The following is a 16,204-nucleotide window of genomic DNA, read 5'->3' as shown; positions in this document are numbered from 1 at the left end:
TGCACTCAGGTTAGCCCCATCGGTACCTGGCGATGCTGGGTGGATGGCTGCATCCCCTGGGTGCCCAGCACCCACAGGGGCCCTTCCCAGAGCAGCTGCGGGGCTCCGGCTGGGGTCACCGCCCAGCGTGGCTGTGTCCCTCTCTGCATCGTGGGTCCCTGCCTTCAGGTGGGTTTGGCTTGGGGGGAGCTGGCTCCCTGCCTCTCGCCCCCAGCAGGGTTGGCACTGGGGGGCTGCATGGGCACAGGGTGCCGTGGGCAGCCCTTGGCACGGGGTGTGCGGCACCGTGCTTGGGCTGGCAGGATTGGTGCTCAGCCCGCTGGCTTGGCACGGGGTCCAGCCCCTCTCTGGCAGGGCGCTCAGTGCCGGTGACTCCATCTGCCCTTGCTGGAGGCCCTGGCACTGTTCCTGGTGATGCAGCCGAGCTGCGGGCGCTGGCCCTTCCTGGGGGTGGTGGGGAGCTGGAGTGGCAGCGGTGGGACCCCAGCACTTGTAGAAGGGGCACTTCAGCAGCAGCCCCAGGTGCTGGGCTGAGGCCAGAGTGGGGTGATGGCCCCCCACACCCTGTTCCCAGCCAGGGGCTCACCTGGCAGCTGCCTGTGGGGGGCTTTGCTCTGGGCAGTGCTTTGGGGGCTCCCTGGGTGCTGGGTGCCTGTGCCCCTGCCTGCAGCATGGGGGATGGTGGCAGGGAGCCCCTGGGGGCTGCTGGCTGCCGGAGAGAGGGTCCACGGGCACGTTGCTTTGGGGAGGGCCCGCACTGTGCAGGGGGGGCGCATGCCATAGGGTGCTGACACCCCAATGGCAGGCAAAGGGGTGCCAAAGGGAGCTGGGGGTGGCCTTCCCACCCTGCCCTCCTCCTCAGGGCATGGCATTGCTGCTGGCTTCGCTCTCGTGGAGCCCCACTGCCTCCTGGCTCGAGTCAGCGCCGCCTTGCCGGGGGCACGGCCCCTCCATACCTGCACCTACATCGTGGCTGGTGACCTCGAAGGACAGTGACCGCTTTGATGTCCTTTTGGCATCCATCAATTCCTCCCTCTTCCCTGGCTCCCTGCCACCCTTCTTGCACACCCACAACCAGGCTCCCAGGGAGCGGGTGGCTGTCCCCACCAGGCTGTCCTCGCTGCTGGCGTGCCACAGCCCGCGGCCACCCTGCTCGGGTGGCCATCCTGAGTGGGCGCTCTCCAGGATGTGGGCCCAGTGCTGGGTAGCCTTGGCCGCGATGCTCCTGATGCTGCTTGACATCTCCGGGCACTCTGTGGCATGGTGGCACTGTCAGTGGGGCATGGCCACCCACGCAGCCCCGCTGGCCGCTTGGCTCACCCCTGCGCATCGCCACACCGGTCCTGCTACCCGGGAAGGAGTCGTGCCGGGTCCTCAGGCTGGCCAGGCTGGCCCGTGGCGTGTGCTGCCGGGACACACAGCACCCATAAGTGTCCCCACCTTAGAGCTTTGATGCCATAGGCATGGCTGCGCTCACCTCCTGGAGCACCATTCCCCGTCTGGAAGTTGGGGTGGGCACTGCTGTGCTCCCCAGGTGCTGTGCCTGCGGGGTCTTGACCATGGGGGCTGGAGTGCTGCTGGAGAGGAGACACCCCTGACCCTCTGCCACCAGGCTGTGGGGCACATGCAGCCCCATGCACATGGGGAGCGGGGGATGCCCACCTGTACCTGTCCCCTGTGGGGCGCAGGGGTGGGAGGGTGTCACAGCGGGGCCCCTGCTGTGGTGGTGCGGGGTGCTCACAGCTCTGTGCCCACACGCTGTCCCAGTCCGAGGCTGGCAGGCCCTCCGTGCCGGCCACCTGTGGGATCTTGGGCAGGGACGTGCCCTGGGCAGGGACAGGGGGTGAGGGCCCTGCATGGGCTGGAAGGGTGGGGGTGCCCTGCCCTACCTTGAGGGTGCCAGTCTCCCCAGGGCCCTCTGCCAGCTCCCGCAGGTAGGTCTCATACAGCTCCTCCAGTGGCTGCGGCACCGGCAGGCGGTGGTCTGCTAGCGAGAGGGCAGGGTGGTGGGCGTCAACACCATGCCGGGCTCAGGTGGCAGTGTCGTGGCTGTGTCACGACACTGGGAGGACTTTGCATTGTGACACGTCCCATTGCAATAACCTCTGACACTGCAGGACTCCTAGTGTGACCACATGCAAGAGTCCCCTTTGTCATGGCAGAAGTCACGGGACACACCGGTGATGAGTTGCTGCTGCTGCTGGATGATGCAGGCGCAGAGGGCCTGGTGCCAGTCGAAGTGTCGCATGGTGGTGGCTGGCAGGTGCCGGGGGCCACCCTTGAGCAGCGTGTGGGAACATGACTCTGTCCGCTCCAGCTCCAGCTCCAGCACCTCCCGCTGCTCCTCCCAGCTGCGCCGGTGCCGCCGGGCCTCCTCCAGCCTCTGTGTGCCCTGCTGCCTCTGCCAGAAGTGCTGCACCAGCTCTGCCTGCGGGCGTAAAGTGGGGTCACCGCCCCTAGCCACAGCCAGCATCCCTGCCGTGGCATCAGCATCCCTGCCAGAGCCCCTTACCCCTGACCCACACCTCAGCCCACGAGCATCCATGAACCCCCAGTGCTGCTGGGGGCCCCATGCTGCTGGGCTGAGACTTGTAAAACTCAGCGTTCTGGGGCTGGGGTTTCAGCTGCTGGCGGTGGGGACAGGGGTCCCAAACCTCCGGCTTCTGGAGCCCGCCCTGTTCCTCCAGCAGAGTCGCTATGCTTTTGTGGGCAACAGCCACTCCGGGTGGCTCTGGCACATCCAATTGCTCATCCCCTGCGTCTGAGTCCCCCTCGCTGTCGCCAGGGCCGTTCGGCTCCCCCTGCTCCTCCTTGCTCCACTGCTGGTCCTGCCGTGTCCTGGTGTGGAGAGGAGGAGGTGGTCTCACCCCTAGCCCGGCGCACTGGGGGACCCCAACCCCAGGGGGGCTTCGCACTTACGTACCCGGCGAGGGTGAGGAGGTGCTGGGCACGCAGCGCGGTGCCCTCCAGCCGGAGGAGGAGGTCACGCAGGGCTGCCTGATCCCGGCAGGTCCCAAGCAGATCTTCTCGCACACAGCCCAGCTTGGGGCGGTCACCACACAGCCGAACCTGGGCTGGAGGCAGAGGGCATCACCACCGAGCCCTGGGTGGCTGGGGGAGGGTGGGGGGCTGTGCCATACCCTGGATGTAGGGGATATCCTGGTGCTTGCCCTGCCCTGGCTGCCCCGGCTTGGCATCTCCCTGGCCCTTGCGGCACTGGATCCCCCTGTGCAGGTCAGCCATGACGCTGTACGAGACGCCAGGTAGGTTGTGCCTCACCTGGGAAGGGGCGAATGTGAATGTCCCATGGCCCTGGCACAGCCCAGCCCCAAACAGGATCCCCTAAGCAGGGCGTGGCTGATGGAGCAGCTCCCCAAAGATCCTCAAAGAGGGTCCCCAAGCAGGACAGAGCTGGTGGAGCAGGTCCCCAAGTACATCCCAGACCAGGATCCCCAAGCGAGGTCCCCAGGCAGAGCGTGGCTGTCCCCATAGGGTCCCCAAGCAGTGCATGGCTATGGGGCAAGTCCTGAGCATCTCACAGTCAGCAGAGCCGTGCCCTGAGCAGTTCCCCCACTCTGGGCACCCGTGGAGCAGCACAGGGATGAACTCCTCAACCCTCCCCGTCACGGGGCAGCAAGGCCAAGGCTGCTTGGAGAGGGGGCCAGCGGAGGGCTGGCTCCCGGGGCAGGAGGGTGCCTGTGCCTGCCCTACCGTGCTGCGGATGCTCTTGGCACGTTGGGCGTAGGCGAGGGTGCTGCGGGACTCCTCAAAGGCGGTGCTGGCTGGGCTGATGTGGGCGATCATTACTGTGTGGCTGTTGCCCCCCAGAGAGTCCTGGCCACAGAGAGCATGGCTGAGAGGGTCCGGGACAGGGACAGCCTGGGCTCCCTCCCAGCTTGAACCCTGCTGTGGGGAGCTGGGACCCCCGGCCGCACCTTGAGCAGGCGGGTCAGCTTGCTGTCACGGTAGTTGATGTATCTGGTGCTCGCCCGGTGGCTCAGGGCCTTGATGCAGTTGCCCAGGGCCAGCAGTGAGCGGTTGATGTGGGCTCCTTCCTTCATCCTCTGCCCGTGGTTCTGTGTCTGGGCAGGAGGGGAAGGCAGAGGGGGAAAACCTGGCAAAAGAAGGGCTGGAGGTCTCCCCAGCCCTGCAGCCCCCCAGGTGGGTGCCGTACCTGTGCCGCCCGCTCGGAGCCTGCCAGGTCGATCAGGAAGAGGCGGCCGTGGCGCAGCCCCCTGCCCCGACGCCGCCGGCGCACAGTGACCTGCAGCACCGCATGGGAGCGTGATGAGGTGCGGTTGGCGGCCGTGGGCTCCTGCATCCGCTGCCTGTTCCCCCGTGCCAGCAGCTGCATGACCTGGGGCAGACAGGCAGCACTGGGCAGGGGGGGCTCACTGGACCCCACCGTGCCCCCTAAGTGCCTGCTTGCTCACCTCGTCAGCATTGGTGGCAGAGACCTCGGTGATGCCAGCCACCCGGACGGTGCCGCCAGCATCCTCCCGCAGCTGCAGGCAGCCCAGCGATGGGTTCAGCAGGTCCCGGATCATCTCATTGTAGATCTGGGCAGGGGGAAGGAGCTCGGCACATCCCTGCCAGCGTGGGGACCCGTGGGGACACAGCATCCCACATTGGGCACAAAGGCTGGGACCATGTGCCACTTTTCCCCTGCCCTCCCCAGGGAAGGAGATGTCCCTGCGTGCCCCTGCCACACCTCGAGGTAGGACATGGAGACCTCGCACTCCACATCACTGCTGGCGTCCTGGATGGCCTGGAAGAGGTCACCCAGGGTGCGGGCGCAGATGCCAGGCTCGCCATCAGTGCCCAGCATGGTGTAGGTTTTCCCGCAGCCTGGAGGAGAGGAGGGGGGCTCAGCTGGGGCCAGGACCCCCACGGCCAAGGGGCTGGCCTGCTCCCCAACCCTGCACCCCTCACCAGTGGGGCCGTAGGTGAACACAGTGGCATTATAGCCAGAGACGACAACCGTGATGAGGCTCCGGGTGGTGGCATGGTACACGGTCTCCTGTGGGAGGGTGAGAGGGACGAGGGTGCATCCTGCTGCCCCCCATCTCCAACTGCTTCCCTGGGTGCCCAGCCTGCCTCCCCCAGCCCCACATCCTCCCATGCCCCAAGGGACCCACCTGGGTGGCCGTGGAGTCAAAGGCCACATCGAAGATGTAGGATTTCTCCCGGGAGCGGCTGGCTCGCAGGATGTCATCGGGGTCTTCCATAGGGTCTCGCAGCACCACAACCTGTTGGGGGACTTGAGCGGGGCTGGCTGGGGGGCACGCACCAGCCTGGGGCACCCACCACTCCTCTACTCTGGGGTCACCTCCAGCCTCCTGTGGAGGCACAGCACACACTGGGCATTACACTGCTATTAACAGTGTTAATTAGCACCTGGTTGGGCCCTGAGATGTAATGAGGGTGCTGGGAGCCCCACGGGCTGGTGGCACTGTGAGCACAGATCCCCAGGACCTGCACACACCAGGATGCTCTCCCCAGCCCTGACACCAGCGTGTCCCGGCAAAGGGGACCGCCCATGTCTGCTGAGCAGCTCCATCCCGAGCAGCTCCATCCCAGTCGGTGGGCGAGGGGTCCCACGGGAGAGCACATCACCCCACCGGTGACTGGGTTCCCAGAGCCCTGGAGGGACCCGAATGGGGCTGGGGTTTCAGAGCCCAGGGGTCAACACCCTGGTGCTGGGTAATGGAATCGCTCACTGCTGCCAGCCCCAGGAGCTGGTGGGGACCGAGCACCCTGCCTGGGCATTGCCCAGGTGTCCCATGGGGGAATGACTTGCCAGGAGCTGCATCTTTCCCCCATGCTCCTGTCTGGGTACCCCACATCACCCACAGCAAAGCCAGTGGGGTCAGAGCCAAGGGGGGCATCCTGGCATGGGGGGGGTACTGGGATGTGTTCTCCCCTCAGTGGGTCTGAGCCCTCGTGGGACCCCGTGTGCACACCCCACCCCCCCCAGGTGCTGGGGTTGACATCTGTGGGAGGTGCCGGTGCTGCTGGTGGTGGTGCAGAGCCCTTTGTGCTCCTGAATCGTCCCATTGTCTCCAGGCTGGGGCTCAAAGCCAGCTCTGTGTGCGATGCCAGGGGACCTGCCAGGCCGGCTGCCCCACTGCACCCACCTGGGCACGGCGGCACAAAGGCGCCTCTGTGAGAGTGGCACGCCAAGGTGCCCACTGCCCCAGCACTGTGAGGTGGCTGGGGATGCTGACACCCCATGGAGACCCTGTGTGTCCCTGTCCCTGCGTGGAACGGCCCCTTGCAAGGTCCCCTGCTTCCAGCATCCCTGCTGTCTCCCATTGCAATGCAGATTTTGACCTTTCCTGTAAGGCAAGCTGCTCCCTCCCTGCTGCCCGACTTCCAACTCCCCCTGCCCTGGCATGCGCCCCCCTCCACTCAGGATTGGGGACAGGCAGCACTGAGGTCCCACAGTACAGCAGGAAGGGGGGCTCCTGACCCAGACCCCCCAGAGTTTCCCACCCCATTGCTTTGTTATTGTAGGGTCTCCTGCTGTGGCTGCGAGGCTGCAGGGTGCTCCCCCGGCCTGTGCCTGGCACATGCGGGCACCACACACAGCACTGGGTGCCACCAAGCATGTCCCAGGGCATGCAGTGCACCAAGGGTCACATCCTGCACTGGGGTACCCATCCCTGCTGACTGCGTGGGATAGGCATTGGGGGGGAAGGCAGTGCCCGATGAACCCAGAGGTGCCCCTCCCGCGGCCGTACCTGCTCATCCACGCGGTGGGCAATGGGCCTGGCCCCCTCCACCAGCTCGGCAGTGTTCATCGGACGGATGCGAAGAGCCACCTGTGAGAATTTGGGATGAACATGTGGTGGTGGAGACAGGGACAGGGGGATGGGGACACGGACCTGTATGCGAACCATCACGGCAGGGTCCGGCAGCTGAGGCTTCAGTGGCGCAGTGTTGACGCAGCCCCCGGGACCCCCCTATACCAGGAGCTGCAATTAGATGTTCATTTTCCTGGAAGGAAAGCAAACACCGCTGGGACAAGCCTTAAAGGGGCAGCTGGGCAGCGTGCCCTCCTGCTGGCACCCGGCCCCTTGCTGGCGTGGCTCGGGGATGGGTGAGCCCACGGTGGCACAGTGGGAGCGGGGGGCTGTTGCTATGTCCCTGTGCACATGAACTCCCCAGTGTCCCCCAACAGCAGCTACCAAACCAGCCCCACGGTGTCAAGGCGCGGTGGGGACGGGCTGTTCCGTGGGGCGGCAAGACAAGCAAGCCACGCCAGCCACTGCCTCCTGCATGTCCCCCAACCCCTGCCATGTCCCAGCCCTGCGGGGTGCAACCGTGGGGTGCCCTGGATCCCGGTGCTCCCACTGTCCTTGGTAGCGGTTCTGGTCCCCTTGGGGACAGCGTGCCACCTGCCACCGGCCCAGAGGCACTGCCAGCTGCTGGTCCTTGCTGGGGAGCAGGGGCCGAGGGAGGCCCATGAGTGGAGGGTCCCGGTGCAGGGTGCGTGGGGTGTGCTGACCCCGCTCTGTCCTCTAAGTGTCCCCACTGCCCAGGGGCAGGCTCGGCAGAGCACCCCCAGCCCAGCCTGGCTGTCCCCTCTTCCCTTTCTCAGGCGCTGGCAGAGCCCCAAGCTGGGGGCTGAGACCCTCTGCCCTCCCGGGGCAGCTGCGGGCCTGGCCTCACGGGTGCCCCCCTGGCCTGGGCTGGGTGGCACCGCAGAGGCTGCAGCTCCCCATCCCACTCCTCTGCCCCGAGCCCCTGGAGATGTCGAGCCGTACGCAGCGCTGGCGGCGTGGCTTGTGCTCCTGGTGACACAGTGGCTTCAGCCACGCTCTGTGCCCTCTCCTGGCTGCACCCACGTCCCTGTGGCACGGTTGGAGTGCCGTGAGACAGATGGGAACAGTGCGTGGCTTGGGGAAATGCCTTTCCACCTCTTGTCACTGGTACAGTTAGGGCTGGACCCTAATGAGGAGCTTGGCTGAGCTGCAGGTCTGGTGGCCTGCTCCCTTCCCACGGCTGGGAGGAACCTTCCCCTCGGGCAGCGCTCCCCAGCCTGGGAGCCGGGCTCAGCTCGGGGTGGGGGGGACCGCTGGCCCTGTCCCCCCAGTCCCACAGCAGTGGGTGGCACTCCCTCTCCTCCCTGTCCGTGCTGCCAGGACAGGACTCAGACCCGGCCGTGCCGCTGCACACCCGGCAGCTCTGCCGCGCAGCCGGCTCGCACACGCAGGATGGCTTCAGCAGCTCACACCCACTGCCCATCCCCTGAGCAGAGCCAGGAGGGCTCACCCCCGGTACACAGGACACCGCCTGCACGATGGCCCCATGTCTCTGCTGACAGCTGTGCCGTGGGGCAAGCACAGCCGGTGGCTTGTTAATAATTGATGGCCAGGCAAGCAGGCAGGGGGGCTGCCCGGCGATCCCGGCCAGGCTGTGTTTACCCAGCATTGATAACCCCGGCCCAGGCTCTGCCAGCTGCTCTCGCAGGGATATCAGAGGGCTGGGGCACAGGGCTTTGCTCAGCATCACTCTCCAGCTAGGAAGGGACAGGGTGCTGCATTGGGATGTCACTGCTGCCACCAGCTGTCCTGTTCTGCCCTGGTCCTCAGGCTGGGGACACACTGAGGGACACTCTGCTGCCATGGGTGCTCTGCTGTGGTCAGCAGCCAGCTTTGATCCATGCCTGGCCTGAGGAGGGGAGATGAAGAGCAAGAGGACATGACTTTCCCACCCTCCGCTGAACCCTGCCATGACAAAACAGGAAACGTGACGTGGAAAGCTCCTGTTTATTCACCCCGAAGAAAAAAACATCAAGAGGGCAAAGGGCCAGTGAGCATCTGTGAGCAATGCGAGGGTTACTGTACGACCCACTCGTCCTGCTTTGGCTACGGTTCCTGCAGAGGGAGCAGGGTGGGGTCAGGGAGCTGGGCAAGACCCTCTGCTCGCCACCCCGCAGTGGCAGAGACCCTCCGAGCTCTGCCTGGCTCAGGGAGCAGCCTCATCCCCACATGAGCCATGAAGCAGCAGCCCTAGCAAGGGGGGGGAAAGGAATGTGAAGCTGGAGTGCACCGACCTTGGCGGCATCCTTCTCCTCCTCCTCCTCTTCCTTGTCCTTGGGCAGCTGGCTCTCCTCCCCCTGCAGAGCCGCCTCCTCTCCCATGTGGTCTTTAACCTAAAAGGCAGAGGCTGACCCCAGTCCCCTGCCCCACAGCAGGGCATCCCTCCTGCTGTTGCCGGTTCATCCCATCCCCGGTACCTCACCACACAGGTGTTGGGTCTCTGTCCGCACCCTCCTCTGCAGCTCCGCTTCGATGACCTCAAAGAACTCCCTGCGGGTACGGTCAAGCACCTCCTGGGGACTCTCCACCAGCCTCTCCTCCACCTCTGCCTCCTGCCCCTCCGACCTGGCGCGCTCCTTCAGCCGCATTTCCCGGTGCCGGGCCTCCAGGATCTTCTCCCGCTTCGTCTCCCGCTCAAACATCTAGGGCAGAGTGGGGGATGAGGGGTGCAGATTGAGCAGGGGACCCTACGGGACAGCATGCTCTGTATGGGGACAGCACAGGGCTCGCTGGCAGAGCTGCTGTGCACGGGGCCAGCAGCGCTGAGGACTTTGCCGTGACCTGGCACAGTGGCTCATGGCTCAGAGCACACGTACAGCGGCAGCCAGGGTCTTCTCGTTCCTCTGGAGGGTGCAGAGCCCGGAGATTTCCAGCAGGCTGACGGTGCCCAGCTTCGAGCCACAGCCAATGATGCAGCCGTTGTCCTGCAGACGCAGGCTGGAGAGGGGCTCGTCGCAGACCTGGGCAGGGAGGACAGGCAGGGGGTGGCACTTAGCCCTGACGTGATGTCCCGCAGGGGAAGTCAGGCAGGATGAGTGGCAGAGGCAAATCTACGTGGTTGCCAATACCAGGAGCCTACGCGCCAAGTTTTGGGCACCTGGGCTCCAGGCACAGCTCTGGGCAGAGCAGACAGCTGCTGCTTGATGGAGCTCATCCTGAGCTCTGTGCAGGCAGGATGGGACTCCATCCCCTGGCTCTGCTGCTCCGTGCAGGGCAGGGTGGCAGATCTGCCAAGCACCCTGCTGCTGGGGCTGGCTGGGGGCAGCGCCGCTCCCCTCCCAGTGTGAGGAACCCAAAGCTGCTGGGCACCCAACCTTCAGGCTGAGGGAGGGGTCGTTCTGCTTGAAGAGGAAGTCCCAGGCGTCCAGGGTCCCGTCCGATCTGGTGGTGAAGAAGACGGCTGGTTTCACAGTGCTCCAGCACCCATCTGTCAGGTAGGAGAGGTGGTACCTGCCAGCAGACACGACACAGCGGGGATGGGCTCATGGCCTCCATCCCCCTGGCCCCGTGGCTGTTGCCTGCACAGCACCTTCAGCCAATAGCCCAGGCCTGTGCACCCTCTGTTCCAGTGCCCTCAGCCCCGCTGGCACTGCTCTGCCTTGGTGACCATCCTACCACCTCCTGCCTGACCTGAGCCGAGCAGACCCTGCTGGTCACCTGCCCTGAACATGCTCTTCCACAAAAAAAAAAATATTTTTTTTTTCCCCAGGGCAAAACCACACCAACACCTACTTGGTTGACATAATTGACGATTCCTTGGCCTCCTCCGACCAGATTCGAGCAGTCCAGTCGCCGACAGTCAGGAAGACTTTGGGGTAGAAAGGGTTCCTGGCCAGCGCGTAGACAGGTCCATGGTGGCCACTGTAGGTACTGGTGATTTTTTCAGAGGGTGTCTTTGCTTTGCGGTTGCAGGCGATGACGATGCCCTGCTCTGTGCCCACCATGAACTTGGTGGGCTGAGGGTGGGAGCAGGAGAGAGCAGCCGTCAGCATGCTGGGGACCCTGCGGTGCAGGGGACAGTGGGGCAGCAAGGGGCGTTGCTGTCTGCACAGAGGGGAGCCTGCTGCAGCCAGCACCTGGCAGGGACTGAGCCCTGGGACCTGCTGTGAGCTGGGGCATTTAGAGACCGAAATGACAGCGAGACGCTGTACTCTGGGAGCGCATCAACTCCTTATTCTTAAAGATGGGTGAGAACACGCTGCAAGCTGCAGCACAGTGCTCTGGGTCACTCTGGGCATCAGACACTTGTGCCGTGCCCCTGGCACCCTGCCTGTGGGGGTGACCAGGCACTGCCCGCCCGGCTCGGTTCGGCTTGGCTCACACTCCTGCCCAGGTCAGGGTACTGGCTGTGAGTGCAGGGAGGCTCACCATGGTGGGCTCGAACTCCAGCGTGACGGCACCCAGAGCATTCTCCAGAAGCCCTTTCCGGGTGATGTCCAAGATCACCGTATCAGTGGGCTCGGACAGCTTACGGATGTCCCACCACAGGACCTGCAGGGGACAAGCAGAGGGAGGGGACTGCGGGGTCTGCTCTGTGCCAGCCCGCGCCAACAGCCTGGGGGCCTGGTTCTCCTGCTGCGGTGGCTGGTGAGAGGCAGTGCAGGCAGGGGAAGTTCTTTTGGGCTGTCAGTGCCTGCCAGCGTAGTCCCTGTGTGAGTGCCTGGCATCCTTCTCTGCCCCTTCCCGTCTTTACCTGCCCGTCGGTGGAAGCTGAGAAGCACTCTGTGCCCGTTTTGGACTGCAACCAGATGGCTCTGTACACGGGGTCCCTGTGGCTGACCTCCACGGTGGACACCTCCATGGGCAGCCCCCCCTTCCTAGTGTCCCAGTAAGCTAGGAAGGAAAAGGAGCTGTTAATATCTGCTCCCTTGCCCAACTCCTTTGCTTGCCACGCACTTCCCGAGGAGATGCTGCCCCACAGCCCAAGCCAGAATGGGGAGTAAACCTCTCTGGCTGCTCCCCCTGCACTTCCCGGCCCCAGAAGAACCATACATGTGCCCTGTGGGCTGGGAGCCTGCTGCTGTGATCACTTGCAGGGATACCCACTCTTGAGTGGTAATGCAATTTGCACCTTCTGCAAACACCAAGCTGGACAGTGGTAACATACTGAATAGCCACAGCATTTCTTCAGCAATCAGCTCTCTGTGGCAGATGCACTACAATCCCCAGAGGCAATAAACACCCCCCCCCCCCCCCCCGGCTCCCCCTGCTCTGCACAAGGGTTTGCAGCAGGACCAAACACGGTCTAGGCAGCCCCCAGCCCCCGTCAATTCCAAACAGCAGCTCTTATATGCAACACTGCTAAAAACTAGCCTGTGTGACCTGACCCTGCCTGTGCTCCCCTCCTGCGTGCCCGAAGGGTGCTGGCTAACCAAGGCAGGTCCCTGCAGACAGCAGCTGCCATCCTTCCCTCTCTCTGCCTCTGACACATGGCAGAGGGCAAGCAATGGTGCAGGACTGGGCATGGTTCAACAAAGGTTAGGCAGCTGGGCTGCAGTGGCACTGGGCTGCATGTGCTCCCTCTTGCTCGCTTCTAATTAGGCAACTGGATGTGATAGAGCGTGCTGTGCTGGGCCTGCGCCATGTGCCTGGAAGCTCTGCGAAGGACGGGGTGAGATCCCTCCCCTCCACCACCTGCGGAGCATGCAGTAACAGCCCCATAATGCATGCCCTGTCAGATCTGATTGCTGCTGCAAATGGCAAGGAAAACATCAAAATGAGTGCAATTAAATCAAAGGGCTTGTGTGGCCAAGTAAATAACAGAGCCATAAATGAAGCTGGCAAAGAGATGCCCTTTTCCAAGCACTTGAAACAATAACACAAGAACGATTCAGTGCATGAAACAACAGCAACTCTCCTGGGCTTTTGCCATGCAAAGATACAGGGCCGTGGGTGAGGCGGGAGCACAGTACATGCACTGCTCAGCTGTCTGATCCAGCAATCTCTGCCGGGCTCTCGCCGTGGCTGCAGCCGCCTCACTACCCCAAGTGCCTGCAAAGGGCTCCCAGGCACGGTATCCTCCCTCCCCCAGGTACCTGCTCAGGTGAGCCCATGTCTGCCCTCCACACGCAAAGCCCCAGGGCTTCAGGCTGTGCTCGGGGTGATCCCAGATACAGCACTAATGATACTATGTTCTTTGTGAGCATAGCAGTGCTGGAACCAGGCTGTTGCCGAATTAAAATGAAGCCAGGCCCTCGTCAGCACCCTCGTCAGCACGGCCTCACGCCTCATCTATCTTCCTTACCCATCTGCCCATTGTAGCATCCTCCCACCAGGACGTGCGAGTCTTTGGGGTTGTATTCCAGGCTCACGAGAGGGGATGACGGCTTGAGAACGAGCTCTGGCTTGTTGGAGTTTTCTGCCAAGAAGGGATGAGTAAAGAGCAAAGTGCAAAGACAGTCTGAAGGGTGAGCACCCCCACCTCTAAAACAGCCTCCCAATACCGCACCCCGCTTCTCCATGCCTGGCTCCCTGCCACGCCGGTGCTGGATGAGGTGGCCATGGCACCGGGATGCCATACCTTAGCCAGGGAAGGGAGCCGACCTGTCCTTGCCTGCCAGCCCAGGGACAGACCCCTGGTACCCCAACCCCTCTTCTTTGCATTTTTCACTCCAAAATTCAAGGGGTCTGAGAGAGCCTTTGAGAGAACAGGGCAATTCTCAGCCTGGGCTTGTGCTGCCTCTTTCTTAATCAAGCATGAGTGATCCAGACAAAGACAGGAACCACATAAGAGGAGTGTGGCTCAGCTGCCTGTTGTGGTCACAGGCGTGCTAGCTCATGAAGTCAGGTAATGGGATTTTGGTGGGTTTTTTTCCACCTGTTAGCCAGCTTTCAGGTCCCATTTCTCCCCTTCTCTGCATTGATCTGTGGGCAAAGCAGAAACCGAACCCCTGTTCACCCCTTCCGGAGTGCTGTGAGGCTTCATTACACTCTTTGAAGACACAAAGGGCTTCCGCAGAAGCAGCATTACTGACTGGTGAGTTTTCCCTTCCCCTTACCAAGGTCCCAGATGTACGAGTCAAAATTCATGTCTTTCATGTTTTGCTGGAACTCCAGGCTGGAATAAGCCACTGCCAGTTTCTTGCATGTGTCAGGGTGCCAAGAGAGATGCGTGGCCGTCCTCTTGGTTATGTTTGGATCCCTTTTTGATAACAGGACATCAAAGAAGGGTATTAGTTTGCTAACAGCTTTGTCACGCCCTGGGATGACTGTCTTCCAAAGGAAACTGCGGGAATCGCAATTAAAACAAGCTGCAGCCCTTGAGCATTGAGTGCAGGAAATGATTCTCTTGGGGGTTGGGCGGGGGGAAAGAGTTGACGATTTAATAAAGTCTTTCCAGTTATACATTTCTAAGAATCCAATTATGTTACTGGATCTGACTTCTAGAAATGACCTAACAGCCCCTGACATTTGAAAATAATCTTTGAGGCACCAAAAAAAAAAGAAAAATAATATCCTGTCTAAAGCACTGTTAGAAGATGCTTAGAGCTGTCTGTCCCTGGACCATGGAACCTATCTCCAAAGCACCTGGGCAGGGCAGGGGGCAGGGAGGGGAGGAACAAACGGAGTTATGGAGCAGGGGGCTGCAGCAGGTCTCTTCATCCATAAACTGATCTGGCACTGTCCTAAAGCTACTGGGTTTTCCACCTCCTTTGTCTCCAAAGGCAGTTTAATATGCAGTAGCTCGCTGTGGATTTGGAGAGCCTGGTGAGCCCAGCCAGTTGTGCTACCTGATGACATTAATGGTTTTTGCGGAGGGGGGCTCGTCTTCCACCTCTGCCATCTCCTCCTCTCCAAAGTACTCCTCGTAGATGTCGATGGCGTTGTTCTGCTTGACGCAGTGCTCCATCAGCTGTGGGGAAAGCACAGGCAGAGGCCGCGCCTTGGGGAGCTGCCTAGGCAGGGGAACGGCAGCGGGTGGGCAGGGGGCTCCAGCAGCGGGACGGGAGCAGGGGGGACAGACAGGGCCTTACGGTGCCGAGGTGTGTGATGGCATTGATGTAGTTCTCATCTCTCTCCACTCTCTTCCTGAAGCGGATAGTTTGTTCCACCTCCTGCGGGTTGATGTCTTTGGGCCAGCCACCCTCGACGTGGTTGATGCCACGGGATTCCACCTCCACTCGCTCGGTGTTGACCTTGGGGGGGGGCACGGGGAAAGCAGAGCTGGACTCTCAGCCAAAGAGACACAAAACACACTTTTTCCCCTTCGTAGGGTGCTGCCCCGCAGAGTGGGTGCCCGGGAGGCTGGGGGTGGCCGGCAGCCCTCACCTCGTGCTCCGACATGTCGCTGGTGTGCTGGACGGAGCTGTCCACGGGGTTCCTCAGGATGAAGGCGCCGGCCATGCTGGGGTCGGGTGGGATGTCCACGCTCACCTTGGCCGGCCGGTCAGAGAAGCTGCAGGGCCGGCCGAACTCGCTGCGCTTCCGCGTGTACACGTACATGATCTCCATGGTGGCCCTGCCAGGGGGTGGCGGGGGCCTCCTCAGCCCCCAGCACCGAGGGGACCCCGAAAGGCCGCGGCGGGACACCCCGCACGGCTCCCGGGCCGGGCCTCCGGGGAGCCGCGGGCCAGGCCGCGTCCGCCGTTGCCTGGCGACGCCGCGGATCACGTGACGCCAGCCGCCATGTTGGGGAGGGCACGGCGGGGCATCACGTGACGACCGCCCCTTGCCGCCATGTTGGGAGGGCAACGCCCGGCTAACGAGGGGGGCAATTAGCACAGCGTACCGGGGGGGGGGGCTCTGCCGCCGGCTCCAGCCCACGCCCCGACTGAGGAGGGGTGGAAGCCAGGCTGGGCGCCATCCCGGGGCGCGGAGGCTGGGCCGTGGCCCCATTTGTCCCACCCCATGGCGGGGCCACCCTCCCATCACCGCCAGCCCCGCGCCAGGAGGGCAGCAGGAGCCACCATGTCCCCGCAGCCGGCACGAGTTGCCCTGCAGGGCTGCGGCACACAGCCACCGCCACACAGGCCTGCGTCCCGCGGGGTCCAGCTCCGTGCCCAGGGCCACTGGCAGCCCACAGGCTGGCACTGGAGACAGCACCGTTCCTGCTCACTCGTGTCACCCGCACCGATGCGAGAGCAGCTGGGAAAGCGGCACCAGCACATGTGGCTCCCAGCACCCTTTGGCCCTGCTGTTGCCTTCCAGCCCCAGCCAGCCCTCCCTTGGCACCACAGGCCCCAAAACCCACCTGCATCCCACCCTGCTCCCAGCACTGCCACACCTGAAATGCCTCCAGCCGCTCCACGCCACCACCAAAACCAGTCCAAGCTGCAGCCACGGGGTTCAAACCCATTTAAAAGCCACTCATAAAGAGTCCCAGCCTGGCAGAGCCAGCACGCTGGCGTGGGCTGGGCAACCTGTGCCGGGGTGGCCGG

The 16,204-nt window shown here is 63.2% G+C and overlaps 1 protein-coding gene across 1 annotated transcript; it reads right to left on the bottom strand.

Moving 5' to 3' along the window:
• Positions 1 to 846: 846 nt before the first annotated feature.
• DNAI2 (dynein axonemal intermediate chain 2) lies at positions 847 to 16,140 on the bottom strand. Its single transcript, XM_080389447.1, is given in 28 exon segments — positions 847 to 1,405; positions 1,478 to 1,577; positions 1,663 to 1,987; positions 2,179 to 2,428; positions 2,526 to 2,838; positions 2,924 to 3,074; positions 3,141 to 3,279; positions 3,712 to 3,834; positions 3,936 to 4,082; positions 4,175 to 4,357; positions 4,434 to 4,559; positions 4,712 to 4,848; positions 4,933 to 5,020; positions 5,139 to 5,249; positions 6,744 to 6,899; positions 6,901 to 6,999; positions 9,062 to 9,160; positions 9,245 to 9,469; positions 9,644 to 9,787; positions 10,142 to 10,277; positions 10,560 to 10,783; positions 11,196 to 11,318; positions 11,521 to 11,660; positions 13,072 to 13,185; positions 13,826 to 13,968; positions 14,558 to 14,679; positions 14,801 to 14,962; positions 15,096 to 16,140. Coding segments are annotated over 28 exon segments (4,749 nt in total). The 5' UTR covers positions 15,279 to 16,140; the 3' UTR covers positions 847 to 919.
• Between the last annotated feature and the right edge of the window lie 64 nt (positions 16,141 to 16,204).

This window comes from Falco punctatus (genome assembly GCF_963210335.1).
Source record: "Falco punctatus genome assembly, chromosome: 1".
In the NCBI taxonomy this organism is placed as follows: Eukaryota; Metazoa; Chordata; class Aves; order Falconiformes; family Falconidae; genus Falco; species Falco punctatus.
The sequence above is the reverse complement of the archived record's forward strand: the minus strand, read 5'-3'. Positions and strand labels throughout refer to the sequence as shown.